The sequence below is a fragment of the Theropithecus gelada genome, chromosome 20, assembly GCF_003255815.1.
Source record: "Theropithecus gelada isolate Dixy chromosome 20, Tgel_1.0, whole genome shotgun sequence".
NCBI classification, from domain to species: domain Eukaryota; kingdom Metazoa; phylum Chordata; class Mammalia; order Primates; family Cercopithecidae; genus Theropithecus; species Theropithecus gelada.
The window spans coordinates 19,508,255-19,526,461 of NC_037688.1; the positions used below are offsets into that span (position 1 = coordinate 19,508,255).

The following is an 18,207-nucleotide window of genomic DNA, read 5'->3' on the forward strand; positions in this document are numbered from 1 at the left end:
TGCGGATCATCTGCCCTGTGATCCGATGTTAACTCTCTTTATTTCTCTCCTGACCTGGCTAATTTTTCTTTTGTCCTTTAAATGTTAGCTTAAATTCCTTTTCTTTTTAATTTGAGGACCTCCTGCCTAACTCAATGAAATTAGGCTCCTTTAATATTTCCTTTCATAGAACATCAAAATGTTTCCTCACAGTAGTTCAGATATCTTTATTTCTTATAGTGTCTCTGTATGATTTAGAAAAATATTTCTCACCCAAAAGATGCATTGAAAAATGTCAAGGGCATCCAATAAGCTTTTGCTGAATAAGCAACTCTAAGACCCAAGTTTGTGAAAAGATTGAGATTATTTATTTTTTTCTTCCTTTTTTCACAGTAGACAGGTATGCAGTCTTTCAGCACCAAGTGTGTAAGGAGAGGATGATTTCACACATTTGCTAAATCCCCTTCTATGAATGACAATTTAATAGTCTATTATCTCCTGGTATCATTGCCTGAAAAACATGTTTTCTTTTCTTTCCAGGTGTATTCAGGAAACATAATTTTGCCCCTATAGTTGAGGACAGGCATATATTCAAAATCTCTGGAAAACGTGAGGTTGCATTTGGTTATTATCTATGTCATAAGTGTAAGAGGTATTGAGATATTCCAGAATTATATATTGAATTTCATTCTAATGGTTACAAAAAGAATTTGTTTCCAAATGTATGTTTAGGAGAAAGGGCAATGGGGAACATATTGGGAATCTTATTTCTAAACATATCTGTCTTGTGAGTATAATAGAGTCTCAGCCTACAGTGATACTTCCCAAATTGTTCACAGGGAATGGGAAAAAGCTGGACATGAGCAAAAATAGCAGACTAAGGATTCCATGAAAATTAAGAGATGATTTGATTCTCTTTGAAAGTAGAACTTTATAAGACTTACCACCACAAGGGATATGATTTGACAATCTTGCAGAAACACTGTTGGTGCAAATAAATGGGATCATGTTTTTGTTCCTGCCCAGAAATGTCATTAGCTAGCAATTAACCACTCAAAGGCTATAAATATCAGCCTTTATAATCAGGAGAAGATATGTGATTTTGATCTAGTTGCTTCAGATTTCAGATTCTCGGTTTCTTAATATGTAGAATGATGATAAAAATAACATTTATTTGATTGGCATTGCATAGAAATTTATGAAAATAATATCCCATAATATCTAATCAATTAACAAAGTTCAACAGTATTTTACTTCCTTTATTCCTGCCTAATTCTTTCTATGTCCTTATTCTGGCCCCTCATAAGCAGTGGACAAAATGAAAGGGCACAATCACCCTTCTTTGCCATAGGTCCTGTCTCCTATTCCACAGATAAAAACTTTAGCTTCCTTTTCAAATTCCAGCAACCACTTATTCTTGTTTTCCAGTCAGGACTAATAATATTAGCTGGTTCCTTTCTGTTGTTAGCTGTGACATTCTGCATACCCTTCTTGGTTTTCCTCAACTATGCCCATACATATGAAATTATATACTCATTAAATCATCCTTAATTTCTTAATTTGAGGGTGCCATATCTTCCTGTCAGGACATTACCCACATCCCCTTTTCCTGCCTTTCAGATCCAATAAGAATAAACTGAACTTTCCTTACCCAATAGTGCAATACAGAGGAGCTATTCTGCAGAAACTGATAAACGAATATTTCAATTCCTCAGATACAAACCTTTTAAAACCCAAAGACCATATTTCTACATCCAAGGGGTCACCCAAGAAGAACCCAGTAATTTTTTTTAAAGAACTGCACCATCCAATCTTAAAGTGGGAAGCAAAATAGAATGCGTGAGTCACAGCATGGCATCAGAGAAGGTCAGCCCATGAAGGAGTAGCCAACAGACTAGGCCATAAAGTAAATACTCAGAAACAGTGAACATGGAACAATTTCAGAGTGGGATCCTGGAAAGTTATTACTTACTCTTATTAGGTTCTTTCATGGGGACCAGGAGAAGACCCTTCATCTTTCAATATGGCCATGTCATGAACATTTGTGTTATACGTGAGCTGAGTAGTTAGAAGACACCTTCCCAAATCACTTAACTTTGTATTGGTTACCACATTCTCTCCTAATTGATCAGAGGGATTTTAGCAGGCTTGATTTTAGTGATGAGTTGGTGGGGCACAGTGTGGGAAATTGATTTAATGATCTTACGTATATGTCTCTGTCTAAATAGGGAGTACGAATCTTAGAAAACAATCTCAAGGACCTCTTCATCATTATCCCACAAGCATATTTGTGAGAGTGTTTATAATGTCTTATTAAGGAATTTGGTGCAGAGTGTGTGCCATCCTTTGACATCAGCCACATTGGATAAAAGAGAAGAGAGTGATCATTTTGCAGTATGACTACAAAAGCATCACCGGTTGCAATCATCATAGTGATTATAAAACCACCCTATTGCTAGAAAAATTGGTTTCTACATTCTTCAATGTAGAATATGCCTGAATATTATCATGTACAAATTTACAAATAATATGAGCCTAACTTACATGTTTGATAGACTATAATAGTCTAGTACTTCATCAATTCAACACGGGACTTTCAGGACCATCCCAAGTTGTAAGAAACATGAAGACATGAAAATGCCTTTTCCCACGGCAAACATTGACAAGATTGTTAAATATTTCTTGCAGGTTTACAGGTCAGTCATACAGTGGCTGTGACAACTGAATACAAAACACCTGCATTCCTGTAAATGTTCTCCCTGATAAGATAGACAAAATGTTATAGAACAAAAACTCTATGTTATTTTGATTGAGAAAAACATTCCAGTATTGTCTTTACTCCATTTAACAAACTTCAAAATCATTTTCCAATTTTCTTTTTCTTTTGTCACAGAAAATGTGATCATATTAAAATGTGCACCTTTTTGAGTGAATAGAAGCTATTCGTATATACAAGCTACAAGGGATTTCTGAAAAAATGTCAAGCTAATTGTTGTTAAGCCAAACAAAAACATTTCCTTCCACTGTGGTTTACCTGATACATCAAGCAAAAATATTGGGAAGTAAGACAAAGTGATGTCAGTGAGAGTGATAATGGAAGATCTGTGACACTGTGTGCTGATTTTTCTCTTCATTCATGATCATTAGCCACACCAACTGTTAATGTCTGTGGAGCCCAGTTTAAGAGCAAGTTTATTTTACAGAGGATAACACTAAACAAGTCACTGTAAGTTAAAGGATTACAATCTAAGGACTGTGTCACATAAATCTTTGTTTTCCTGAAAGTACTTAATCATTTCCATGTTCAATAAACATGACAAATAAATGCTTACTTGGAATTGAGTTTCTATTTTATTCTTTCCCCCCGACCCCCAGTAGCCATTGTTACCTAAAGACAATATAGATGTTCAACTGGTTTGATTCTTTTTCATCTCCAACATATTAACCTTTTAGGACTGTTTTCTTTATTTGTAAAATAACTCACTCAATACACTTTGCCACTTTTACGAGAAGGCTGCTTAACTCCTGGGGGTTTAGCATCTGATCTCTGTGCCCAATACTGTGAAGAGAACCTAAGTATAAATATAGTGTCTGTAGTTAGGTACTAATAGGAAGAAGGACATTTCTGAGTGTCTTCAGCAAAGGCTATTGAGGGGGAGAATCTTATTTTGACAAAAGGGAAGGGAAAGGATTTGGATGAGTAAGCTAGGGTGAATTACGTTGGCATGGAGGTCATTGATTAATATAGCAAGGCCATTCTTCTCCATCTTGAACCTTAAAACCAGCCTAGAAGTTTCTTTTGAGTAGGATATACGCTCCAGGAAAACCTGAAACACCTACAAACTCTACAAGTATATACTGAACCAAATTAAAAACGACTGCAAAGAGCAAAATTCAAATAAGGAAAAATAAATATTCTTGGATATGTATCCTTGACTAGAAGGCCATTTTAAGATCTTGGCCATTTTAAGATGTGATATTTTACGATGTTTACTTGATAATAGAGATTTCCAAAAATTGACGGAGAAGATTGGAGACAGAGTAGACATAGACTACTGCGATAACCTATGTGAACAATCATTGTCTCACAAATGCCCTCTTCTCAATGGGGAACTAAGCCTGAAAAAACAAGCTCAACTTCTTGCACATTGATTTCTCCAGCCATCTGAACTTCCTTGACCTTTTCTTTTTTCTGAATGTCAATTGACAGCTTCCCCACACTTTGCCTCTTCCTTTACATACTGTCATATGTGGTAGGTCACATCATCTAATTATTTCAGTGTGTTAAATTTATCTCTCCAATTAGCTCTGTGTGAACAAGGTCTGTGACTTATCCTACTGCTTTATTCCCAATGACACTCATCGCAGAGCTATGTGCAGTGTAGATGCTCAATAAATAGATGGTGATATCCTGAATATAACCCTATTACAAGGAAGAAAATTATATTAGATTTGATCATATCCCTTCACATCTTAAAAATCCTGTTTCTCTATTGATTCTAATAGTAATGTCTATCGATTCCAATAGTGATGCTTAAATTTTATTTACAAAATACATCTATTTACAAAGATAACATTGGTTATTCAGTGAACAAAATCGTAATTAACTAACTATATTTAAGAAATCCAGGAATAAACAGTTTTATTGCAATAAGATTTCTAAGAATGTTTAGTCTGGGTATTTCAACAAACGTGAAATATAACGGAAATCTAAACTTGTACTGAAAATACGTATCTAAATTGTATGGGTTCCTGTTCTACACAGCGCAATTTCATAGGCTGGAGTTCCTATTTTAGTCTAGCTTCTTCAGTACATCCAAACTTTCACAGTCCGAATACCACCCATCCTCACTGTAATACTTGCTTTCCTATACCAAACACCAAGTCCAAGGAATGTATTATTTATTGATTTTTCTAAGCATACCTAACATTATCTTATTTTTATTTATGTATCAATTTGTTTATTAGAGCTCTAGTGCAAGTAGATCAGCCACTTTTTCTAAGGTGAGCAAAAACAAATATTTTTGGATACGTATCTTTGTAAAATGTATATTTCTGTGAATTTGTTTTAAATGACTATAGATGTTATTTCATCACAAGTTTTATTCTGCAATTTACATTTTTAATTTGACTTTTTTTTCAGAATGAATACATGCTGGCTTGTGTGCCTTTATTTTATTACTTCTAAATGCCCCATAGTAACTCTTAGTATTTATTAAGAGGACATAATATCCATCCTCCTAGTGCAGATGCGTTCAGTGCCTCTAGCACCTCACTTAAAAAAAAAAGGCATGATAAATAACACTGAACATGTTCGCTTAGGAATCAGTGTAAGAGTTTCTCTTGAATTTACCCCACAATGTGGCATTGTTGGATTACAAAAGAGATACGATGTATGAATCTTCTCACTCTTAATGTTTTCACTAACACTTGATAGTATCTACCTTTTTATACCTGTCCCATAAATTTAGAGTGATAGCTTACTGTTTTACATTTGCATTTTTAAAAGCAAACTAGTTTGAGTTTTGGTTCATTTACTTGGGCTTGCCTTTGTACTTGCAGCAGGATTTCCATATCTGTTTTTATTGCTCGTTTTTTTTGTGCATTGTCATTTGCTTGTTTTATTTTTTACACCTTGGTGATAAGTTTGTTTTACCTGGTAGTGTAATACTATTCCTTCCTTATCTCTTCACTAGTCTTACTTAAATTTTATGTAAATTATAGAGCTCAATAAATACTAAAATCAAATTTAAAAACAAAATACTGAATTGGTTACAAATTTCTGTTATTTAGATTATAATAGAATAAAAATTATAAATTGGTTATATAATTGACATCATTAGCATTTTCCTTTCATCAGAGAAATCATTCAGATTTAGCGGCATTGCTGAAATACTTGCTTAGTAGTCATAGTTTGTCTATTTACTCTGTTAACTGTCTATGTTTATGACAATATTATCTGTAAATAGTGGCACAGTTCCCCTCTTTTCTATAAGGCTTTAAAACTTTGTTTCTGCTTTAGCATTTCTTTGGATATTGGTGGTAGTCAGGACTTTGAATATTATATTGAATCAAAGCAATGTGGACAGCCTTCCTTTTCTTATTTTCATCTTAAATAAATTTCCCGTACAATTCTCTATTAACTATTTTATTTACTATAAAATTTGGGTTGATTACCCTTTATCAGTTTAAGGACATTCTCATTTATGCATATTGCTTAATCTTCTGAGGGTTTTTATCTTAAGTAGGTCATGAACTCTATCACACTTTTTAAAAATGCATCTATAGAAATGTTCATATGTATGTATTTTTGTGTTTGATAGTCAATTAACTATTTTATTAGATGATCTTTCTATTCCTAGGACAAACAATATTAAAACAAGAGGTATTAATTATTAATACACTATTAGTTTCTATTGATGTTCTCAGCAAAAATTGGTGTATCTGTAATTTTCTGTTTTTACTTTATTCCCACCAGGTTTTAAGACACACACAATGTATTTTCTAGACTCTGCATCTTCAGGTCTTCCTGTCTTGCACTTGTGATACCACCTTTGTATGTTCCATCTCTCACCATAATGACCGATTGAATTCTTCATTTTTTTTTATGGTGTAGCTCAATAAATATGTTTCTATCTGTAAACTCATTAAGCATTCATTATTTTGAATCAGTATTTTTATGGCAACTTGAAAGTACTAAAACATACACACACACACACACACACACACACACACACAATGCTATTATTTTAAAAACAAAAGCTGTGTCAAACTACTGCAGAAAACAGTAATCTCTGAAAAAGAAGTATGTCTTTCTATCTTTGTCCAAGCCCCACACATGTAGCACAGGGCTTATAGCATGATAAGTGCATGACAGATTAGATGCAGTCTCATCAATAACCTTTTAATATAAGAATTTCTTATACTTACCCTGCATAAGACTTTTCTCTCCCGATGGATATTGCTTCAATTCTACGCACCCAACGTTAATTAAGTGCCAAAACCCTAAACTTCCAAACAACCAGATAACTTTATCAGTAAGTAGCAATAAACCAACAAAAATGATTTGTTTGAGTGTGTTTCTTCTGTAATTTTTATCATACCTAAACCACAAAGACCAAATGTTCCTTCTCTTGAGATTTAGTATTCAATCCAAAGAGAAAGGGTATATCTCAGGAATGCTTTCTGGACAAAGTACTATGTTTATAGAGAAAGCCATATGTGCCTTTTTTTTTCCTACTTTTACGTAAGCATACATAAAGGTTTCGGGATATTATCTCATCATTTCCACTAACTATTATTTCCAGTAAGTGAATCCATCATACTTCAGCCAAGAATGAACTAACTGAAGTGGAGCCTTTACATTTTTTCTAATTTCTAGAAAGCTAAAATATATAAAATGATCAGTCTGACCAAACTTTTCTTTCCGAAATGTATCATGTCTCTTGTGACCTTCATTGACTCAGGTATTGATATATAGAAAAAATCAAAATGTAGCTATGTTTCCCAAATGATCCCTGTGATGGTAAATTTTATATGGCAACTTGACTAGGCCACAGGATGCACAGATGAGACATGATTCCTGGGTGTGTCCGTGATGGTGCTTCCAGATAAGGTTAGCATTTGAATCAATGGACTCAGTAAAGTAGATTGCCTTCCCCAGCATACTTGGACCTCATCTAATACACTGAAGGCATAAAGAACAGGAAGGGGAAATTTGTTCCCTTTTATTCTGCCTGACTGTTTCAGCTGGAATATCTTATTTCATCTTCTCCTGACTCCAGACTGGCATTTACATCTTATCTCCCCTGGTTCTCGGGCCTTAGGACTCAGACAGAACTGCAATACTGGTTTTCCTCCAGCTTGCAGACAACAGATCGTAGGAGTTCTCAGCCACCATAATCTCATGAGCCAATTCCTGCTAAAAGCTCCTCTCTCTCACCAAATGGCTCTGTGTCTCTGAAGAACCCTGACTAAGACAGTCCCTAACACACCCCATGTAAGAATTTCTATAAGACTCTGATTTCTGTTATCCTTTTCTGTTGTCCATTACTAGAGAAGTTAGGATGTCAGCCTTTGATAAACAAATTCACTTCTTGTCTTCCTAAACTTTGTCATTGGCCCCACGAATTACATAGTCATTCAAGCCAAAAATTCTGGGAGTTATTTTTAGATTCCATCTTTATTTTGAGCATGTAATTGAACTACCATTACTACCAATTTCATATCCAAAATATATGTGAATTCTGGGTATTCCTTCTATCTGTATTACCACTCCATAAAGTCAAGATAATATGTTCCTTGGCTTATGATAAAAACCTTCTATCTGGGTTTCCTACTTTCATTCATGTCTACTACAATCTGATTTTCATATAAGAGTCAGAGTGATTATTTTTAAAATATAAATCAGATCATATCATCCCCCTGCTTTTAGATCCCTTCAATTGCCTTCTCTTTTACATGAAGTAAACATGAGCTCCTTATCTTGGTTGACAAAAGCCTGGATAATATGGTCTCTGCCCAGGTTTCCACATCTGTTGCATCTCTTTCACCTTTATCCACTATAATCTGGACTTCATATTCTTTCTTGTATATGCCACTGATTCAGTCTAGGAGAACCACTAACATAAGCATTCCCAAACTCTTTACTATGGTTTTCCTTGATTAAAAAAACTTCACATGGCAACTCAAATATCATTCTGTCCACTGTAAGTAACACATTTCATTTCTCATCCATCTATTTTGTTCTATCATATCAAATTTTTTTGTATTTCTATTTATTTACATTTCTTCCATATTACCAGTTCTTTGAAAAAAAAAATCTCTTTTGTCCTATTCAATGCTGTATTCCCAGCACCCAAATGAATGGGAACTCTTTGGTACATATTTCTTAAATAAATAAGGATACTGATTGTTTTTGTAACTTGGAGAATTTCATACATTGAGAAACACAATAATGAAGCCCATTGAGAGATCCCTTCACATCACCATTTATTTTCAGGTGTCAGGACCTCAAGCTCGCCTTACTTTTTGATACTCCCTGTCTAAGATTTGCTTCCCTCCAAGACTCATTCTAACACAGCCTCAAGAAAGATATCTTGCCTTTGCAGACTTAGGTAAATATTCTTTCTCTGTGCTTTAAAAACACTGTCTGCTTAGTTCTTCCACGGGATAGCCAAATCAAATGTTTTATCATTTATTTGCTTTTATAATTTATCCAGTTTAACTCCATGTCTTGAAAGGCAAAAGAATTGTGTTGGGTTTATCCTTTTTCTGTTACTAGCCTAGTACCTAGTATGTATTTTATAGAAAAGAATTTTTATGTTTAAAGGTCTTTTTTAAAGTTTATTTGCAATATCATTATTTATAAATAATTATTATTTATAAATTTTGGCTCTAACATTGAACCAAAAACATCCATTCACATACTCAACAATCAGACTTGACAAAGATGACATAGCTCTCAAACTTTAGAGGTTAATTTAGAAAACCATTAGACATATTTGTAGTCAAAGCAGAACAGTATTGGAAAGGGGGAGGGTGATCCCAATGACTCCTAAATTGTCATGTTCCATCTTAGAGCATAATTGTTAAAAATCTTCCTCTTATTTATGAGGAATCATAGGATGGCCTGGAGTTCTTTGCATGTACAGAAGAAATCCCAAGAAATTAACATTTGGCTTTGGTGACCTCTCATTTCCTTTTCTGGTCCTGACCTCTGAGTTCATTGAAGCCATGGTTTTCCACAGTCTTTCTCTTCAGACAGCATCTTGTGACATTCCTCCTAGCAACCCTCTTCTGTAATCTGTGGATAATAATAGAAATATCTATTATCTATTAGTAGGGGTACTTGCAAGAAATAATACTTGCATTCAAGATGTGAATTAGATGGTGGCAGGTAACTCAAATTGGGGAAATACTACAGAAAGGCACCATTTTCTCCAGCAAATGCCTACTAACCTTGAGACCTAGATGCAACTTCCACACATAAAGGAAGGAGGAGAATACATACAAAATCACTTACAACATTACAACTCAGGAGATGACCCTAAATACCAGCATGTAATTTCTGTTTCTCTCACATATTTGATGTGTAATTTAACCCTGAAAATTCCTTATAATGTTTCTGAACCTCATTTTTCCTATCCATAAAACACGACAATTTGGCAAACCTAGAAGTCCTATGAGCACCTAATTTCTGGATCTTTCTGAATGTCCAAAAATGTGCCATTGGTGCTTTTTATAATTTTCCCTTTTAGTATTTGGAAAAGCTGTGATTTCTGTTGCACCCATTCTTGAGTTCCCATCTTTTTGGAAAATTTCACCATGACGCCTTCTTGAGTCTTCCCATATGGGGTCCCTTACTTCCTCCTCAGTACTTCCATACCACTATATATAACTTAGTTTCTATTTCTTATCATCAAAAGTCTCATATTATAATTACAGAGAGAACTGTTTAGTTGAAAGTTAAGGGGTGTTAGTGTCAGACCAACCAAACTTAAACCCAGACTCAAATAGTATTTATCCATAGGAAAAAAAAAAAATTCAACAATTAGTTCTTATGAGATTGATTAGGTACATTTTATAAATAAAGAAAAAAACTTCGAGAATGCTGCTGTATTTAATATTTCTGTATCAACCATGTAGCTTAATTTCTGTACTGATAGATACTCAATAAATGTGGCAGACAAAATTCTTGTTCCTCAGATAGCCCATCAAGTCAGGAAATTTTTAAATTTTATGTCCTCCATAACACTAGGTCTGTGCTCAAAATACTAGGACTAGAATATCTTCAATATCAACAGTATACCATGTAATCCATAAATTTGTGTTGACTAAAAATACAATGATAATAAATGTATTTTTAAACGATAGATCATAAAGACATGCTCTTCTACAATTATCATAAGAAGCAATAATTACAAGGACAAAAAATACATTCAACACTGTTTGGCCAACTGAGTAACTGCAAAGACACTTTTTATAGCAAATAAAACAGTATTGAAATTGAAAAAAGTATAGAAAAGTATTTCCTGCAAAATATATTCTACACTTATTTTCCCCACAAAAAAAATACAATGACATTTAAAAGTCTAAGTACAGCCTCACAATGTGACATATTTAATTCTAAGCCCAGGTATTATGAGCCGTTATTCTGTTCGCAAATAAAAACCTGCTTTTAAAACCCTTTACCCTCAATTCAATTTCTTTCAAATTCAAGGTTAGATTCATGAAAAAAGAGAGCCACAATTTCAATTTTTTAGCAATGCATGAGATTATGAGATGAAAAATTAAAACTATAAATTATACCCAGTAACTTAATTGTGTATATGTGTGCATATTTATATACATGAATATATTTATAAATATATGTATAAGGATATATATATATTCTTTTTAATGTTGATATTCATGTTTAAGTTGTGCATTTATAGAGCTTTGATAGTGATGCCTGCTGTTACCTTATCTTTTTGACTGACAATGATAGGCTTTCAGTCATGCTCAGCCTTTCCGACAGTGCCAGTGATGGGATTTTTTGAAATCTTATTACTGGTTACACTGCCCTGATCTCAGATGGAACTTTCAATCAAAAAGGCAATCAGAAGGTTATACATTCGTGAGATTCCCTGCAAAGCCAGTGATCGCATAATACAACTTGTTGGAAGGGCCTACTTGCCTTCAGTCCTTATGTGGCTATAAAGAGTAATTGGCTACTTAGCTCTCAGCACCCGCTTTTCCTTTTCCAAAATACAGCATAGCCCAGAACTCTGTTGAGTCTCAGTGTGGAATCCGGCTGCTTCTAGGAGATTTCTAAGTCTCATGCAGAGACTTGTCTTCCTTTAAGCATCTGATTAAGCAAACTCTCCCAAAGACACATTTGTATCTTTCTAAGCGTTCTTGCCTCACTGGTGATACCAGTAAATCTAAGTTTCCTTTTCTTCTATATATACACATACACTTAACTGCAGATTTTTTTCAAAACAGTTTCACTTTAAAGTTTACACCCTAGAAGTCATAATTCTGTGTGGCAAGGTTAACACATGAATTTAAAAATAGCATATTTTAATCATCGTATTATAAACTTATTGTATTTAGAAACTTATAACTATACTCATAAAAACATTGTAAGAAATGCCCCCCTTAATACTCTTTAATATTCATATATGGATGTTTAAGAGACATTTTGCTAATATGATTTGATCAAATCATAGACAGAGTGGAGGCTGAATTGATCCCGTGTTGTGTCCAGTCACCCAGGGATGCATCAGTTCCCTAGGTGGGAACCTTGAATTGTGAGGCAGGCGGAGGGAGGTAACTTTGTCTCACTTGGCTCCAACTTAACCATTCTTCTCCATTTGGCAGAGAGTACTCTTGTCTCTGCTATGCCAATGTTGATGAAACAGACAACAATGCACAGAGCTTTAAAAAAATAGTCATTTCAGTAAAGTTTTTAAAATGTGTTATTTAACAAGTTGAGCATGGGAAACTTAAATCTTAGAAAATGTTAGGAACCTTACTGATCTCTTTTGGTTGAGAAAGTCCTGGCAAGTCTATTGCTAAAGTAAAACCTGAAGTAAAATGTGTTTTTTATTTGTTTGTTTTGTGTGTGTGTGTGTGTGTGTGTGTGTGAAAGAGAGAGAGAGAGAGAGAAAGAGAGAGAGAGAGTTCTTGAGATTTTTAATTTAATTCACAACACTCTAAAAGTATAGGTCAATCTTATTAGGATCAAGGTATTAGTCACTTTATTCTATGTTACAAGACCTGAAATAGGCTTTTAAATGCAAAATGCTGACACTGTGGTGGCAAAGAAAGTCAGCAAGAGATTCATGCTTTCATTCTGTCTTCCTAGGCAAAGAGAATATTGAGGCGATGTCTGGTCAACTGGTACACCAGACATTATCTCCCGCTCACAGAAACCACTGTATGAAGATTATCCTGTTGATTATCAATATCTGAGGATATAGATTTTATACTCCCTAAAAAATACTGTAATTTTTCTGTTAGACATATTTATGTGTCTATAATCTTTGGGCACTTCCAACGTATGCTAGAAATGAGTCTGACGTTCAAGAGATACATAAAACATGATAATCATGTCTCCTCGGTTTGGAAGGTGTAAGATAGTTACAATATTCCTATTGATTATTACTGAAACTACTACTAATAATTTACATTCACCAAGCACTTCTTTTAACACTGTGCCAAATCCTAGTATATTTTAAAGTCATGCTGGACCAACCTTTTGACCTCAAGAAAAAGTGTTCACTAGTCATAATACTACATAGAAAAGATGACTTATTCTCAGCAGAAACTCAATAAAAGCTTGATTAAGCCACTGGATAGTTATAAATTGTTAGTATAGTATTTAAACATGTTGTTTCTGTCACAGTGGAGGTAGCCTCTAGAAGTTGGTGCCTTCAGTTTTTGAGTCAAAAACCGTTCTCTTCTTAGCAGACCCACACCAGTGACTGAGATGACGGAGGACCACAGCCTGACTGCTTTAATGGATATGTTTTCACTCTAGAACCCCCTGTCAGGCTGGCAGAGATTTTGCCAGGTCTGCACTGCAGTCTAAGACTCTCTTGCCAAATCTTTGTTACAAGTTTTAGGTCTGCAAACTTGTCTGCAGGTTTTCCCTGCTCAATGTGTCTGCTTCCAGAAGGACCCAAGTGACACAGGTGGACTAGCCTTTAGGCGTTCCATGTTCCTTTTATGTCCCTGCTGGCATCTTGGTGTATGATCACTGGCAAGCCATTTCTCTTCTCTGTTTCTTAATGATAAAGACTCTTACAAACAAAAGTGACCCTTGGGATGGTTTGGTTGAGTATTCTAGAATTTTAGTTAGAGTTGATGATTCTGTTAATAGATCTTCCACTGATTGAAAAAAAATTAATGACAACAAAGGTATTTATAAAAATATATTTCACAAAGTAGGAAACAATACAGGAGTTTCTCTGAATACAATACATGGAGTAAATAAACAATATTGCATTAAAGCAAAGTAGAAAATTAAAATGATCTGCATGTAATACTTGAGTTTTATCATACATTTTCTACTCCTAAATGGCAGGTTTGCATTACAAATTAAATATGCTCACATCTTCTAGTGCTGTTCCTTTTTGGAGTCTAAGACATTCTGTGCATCACCATGAAGATCAGGGATAGGAGTGCTAAAAACGTAAGCAGTGAAATTATGTACAAATCAGTTCCTGCTCTAAAACTGTGGGGGTAACTTGAAGCATGTTTCTTGGGCAGGGCATTATGTAGGTATCTAAAAGTCTAGAGTTTAAATATTCACAGGAATCAATATACTTTAGGATGTTTGTGCTTGTAGTAAAAACACCAAATACTAGGATTATGAACAAAATAGAAAACAGTCCAAAAGTTTCTCTGGGAAAATGCTGTTCCTGCCATCACCAGTTACAATAACACTTTCTACTCTAAAGAGACTATTAGCTCTCCTTTCGATAATATTGCCTGCCATACTCATCTCATCAAAATGTACATGTATTGAACATTCATTGTATATATATTTATATAAAACAATCTAAAGGATTATTAATGGATATAATTTAGTTTTTTTCCCCATATATCCCCTTAATCTATAGATTACCAACCTTAATAAATAAAAGCATTAATGGACATCAATAAAATATTTATTTCGAGGATTAAACAAATAAATTCACGCGCTAGCAATAAAACCATCTGTCTCTTATGTAGTCCACTGTGTAATACAGTTTATCTTTGTGTCCTTGTGGAAGAAGATGAAGCGGAGGGAATGAGGAATCCTGCTTCTAGAAAACAAGCATGTTTGAATGGGATTTCTCTCCTCCCACCACTGAATTGGCAAGCCCCACCCTGGAATGGATTACGAACATGTGAATATTTTAAGGCTCGACACAATATTTAAAGATGCTATTCAGTCTCTGGTGAGTGGGGCCAACAATTATGTACAATGTGTGGTCACCGTACTGTATAATCTAGGAGGCCTCTCAAAACTCCAAAAAGTTATAATGTACAGCAGACCAAGTATTGCTTTATCATTTGTGGTGGGATCCTTATTGGTGAAGGGGAAAAAAATCATTTGCATTCATAAAAATCCTTGCAGAAGACACATATCAGCAGCAGATTCCTTGCAGGTCCGTATTTTTTTTTTTTCTAAGAAAGCACCTTTTAATTTTGATTTTTTTCCTCTATTTAAACCGTTTCTCTAAGGATTAGCCAGGATCCCAATCTTTGTCTGTGGTGGTCAGGTAAATATCAAATATCCAAGGACTTCTAGACACTCCACATACTTAATTCACACTCCACAAGATTTATAACCTCCTAACATATACTTTTTTATTTTATTATCTTTTTTGGTTCAACATTAAAATGTGGTTGAGTTTATAGATGACTGGTGCTAAACTTGCCTCTAAAACAAATAGCCACATTGGTTGTATCTAAGGGGAGTGACCCTAGAATATTACAGAATGCTCAGTTCCAGTGATTTATTATAATCCACTGTCAAGTTTCTTTGTCACTTTCACCAACAGAGTAGAGTTCGCCCAGTCTCTTAAAGCGGGGACCCCAGTCACTGAGGTAGTCAAAATTCTGGTCTGAGTCTGATGTGGTGGACTCCAAGGAGCTGAGGGAGCCAGCCACTGACCCTCGGCCTTCATAGCCATATATCTGAATGGAGTCATATGGCGGGGCCGTGGGATCATTATCTGCCTCATGCAGCCTTACATTTATAAATTCATCGACATCAACACCATTTGGAACTGGAGCAAGCCCTTGCCTTGGCATAAACTGCAAATCTGGTTTAATATCCTTACGGGGTAAAAATCCATTAATTCCATCTGGATTTTGTAAAGTTGCAATGTCAAAAGCCTCTGTGTCCTCCTCCCCTCCTCCTTCATCATCGTAGCGAATGATGTTTTCTCGAACGTCTTCGTCATCTTTGATAATTAATGGCTCGTTTTTATGCCGCCGTAGAGTTACAAACAGCACCACGATGACTAGAGGAAAAATATTAAATAACAGTCAGCCAAACAGGCATATAATTTCACAAGCAACACACTATATATGTTAGGAGAGAGGGGTATTTTTACAAAATCATGTGAGCATACACCTTTAATAATATTTACTGGAGAATTAAGCTAAACATCTTTCTGAATGATGAACATTAAATTTTGAGTAAATACTGTTCCAGATTATTGGTTTATTATACGCTGATAGAGCTGGGTTAAAAGAATTGGCATGCATGCATTCATGGTGAAAGTTACATTTTATACTGTTTTGATCATTAGAGTGAGTGGCACAAAATAAAAAATAGCACTGAAAGTATGACTAGCTTGATGTATGTCTCAAGCAAGTCCTTTAACATCCTTTGGTTCCAAAGCTCCCTTCTATTAAAATAAAGGAGCAAAGTAGGTTCTTGGGCTTTCACAGTTTTTCAAGGCACTCTCCAGTTAAATTACGTTCTTTTATTAAAAAAGTGAATGTCAAATTTGCACGGGCAACTTGTCTTGTGGGAGGGCTGGAATGCCTCTAGCTGGGAAGAGAAACCTGAATGTGAAGAAAGGGCAAGGAAAACATACCCAACTAGCCAGATCAGCCAAATCAAATGTGGGTTAATGGAGCAAAATATGTCAGCCAAGTGATGCTTGAATCCAAGGCACTGGGTGAGCAAGACAGATGGAACAAGAAAGACAGTAACTGACACCGTCTTTAAAGTGTTTTGTTCCTTGAGGGTAGGATAAGATACGACTCTCTTGTTTTTCTATTTTCCTATTGTGTAATCTCATTTTATAATTGGATTTTTTTATTAAAAGGTTATAGAATCTTAACTTGCAATCATTTTAAATTGATGTTTATATCAAGGAAAATGTCAGAGAAAAGCAATGGTAATTTGAAGAAAACTTATTTTTAGTTTGCTTATTTGCTTTCTTTTCATGTCACCAAATTTGGGATCCAATGGACTCGGCAACCCAATCTATAATGAGACACTATTGTGGGCATAGCAGAGCCTGCTGTTGCAGTGAACTGGTGTGCCTCACACCCAGAGTTCTTCTTATGTAATAGATGGTGTTGTAACGACACAAAAGCACTTCCCCACTGCCACCACCATTATGCCTTATTCATCGATTTACTGGTGATGGAACTGAAAAAGGCACTGAAAGTCCTCTTCAATTGGACATTTACTATCTCAACCCTTTGTCTCTTCACTTCTTCTTAGAGATCTCAAAACGTGGAGAAGGAAAGGAAGTTCCTCTTCCCCAAGGGAATGCTGTTGCCTGTATAGATGAGAGTTTTCTGTCCTTATTTACAGTCATTTATGAACCAGAAAAAGGGTGAAGGCTATGAAGGAAATACGTACCTAACAGCAAAATGATGCATGCTAATATGGCAATTAAGGCGCCCATACTGAGTCCAATTGGAAGGACATAAGCTTCAACATTACAAGACTGGACGACACCGTCATTGCTGCAGCCACAGACCCGGATGGTCAGGGTGCTGGTGCTGCTCAGTGGAGGGTTTCCACTGTCACTGATTATGATTGGTAAAAGATAGACTTCTTGCTTCTGGCGGTTGAATCCATTATGCTTTGCCAAAATACTGAGGGAATTATCTGGAAAAAGTAAAAATTACAATAAGTTGCATCATTTCAAAATGACTGCCCAAATAACACTTTTTTTTCTAGTTCATGAACCCTTTGCAAACCTCAAGACAATCCCAACTTCAGTGGACTGCTCAGGCTTTCTCCCCGACTCGTCTCCGCTCATTTTTTAATTTAATTTAATTTTATTTTATTTTATTTTATTTAATTTTATTTTATTTGAGACGGAGGCACGATCGCAGCTCACTACAAGCTCCGCCTCCCGGGTTCACACCATTCTCCTGCCTCAGTCTCCCGAGCAGCTGGCACTACAGGCGCCCGCCACCACGCCCGGCTAATTTTTTGTATTTTTAGGAGTGATGGGGTTTCACTGTGTTAGCCAGGATGTTCTAGATCTCCTGACCTCGTGATCCGCCCGCCTCGGCCTCCCAAAGTGTTGGTATTACAGGCGTGAGCCACCGCGCCCAACCTGCACTTTTTCAATCAGCATGGACCAGGACAACCGTAACAGGTTGAATGAATGGGACCCCGGATGGACCAAGGGAGTTTTACCATCATCACCTTAAAAATGCAAAACATTTCTTCTACAAAAATAATCTGTAAGTGTCCCTTCCGAAGACATATAT

The 18,207-nt window shown here is 35.5% G+C and overlaps 1 protein-coding gene across 1 annotated transcript in view; it reads right to left on the reverse strand.

Moving 5' to 3' along the window:
- Positions 1–13,884: 13,884 nt before the first annotated feature.
- Positions 13,885–18,207, reverse strand: part of CDH8 (cadherin 8) — a 383,028-nt gene continuing 378,705 nt past the window's right edge. The window contains exons 11-12 of the mRNA XM_025370427.1: positions 17,342–17,593; positions 13,885–15,980 (exon numbers count right to left, since the gene is read on the reverse strand). Coding sequence (XP_025226212.1) covers positions 15,487–15,980; positions 17,342–17,593 — 746 coding nt within the window. The 3' untranslated portion in view covers positions 13,885–15,486. The remainder of the gene's footprint in view (positions 15,981–17,341; positions 17,594–18,207) is intronic.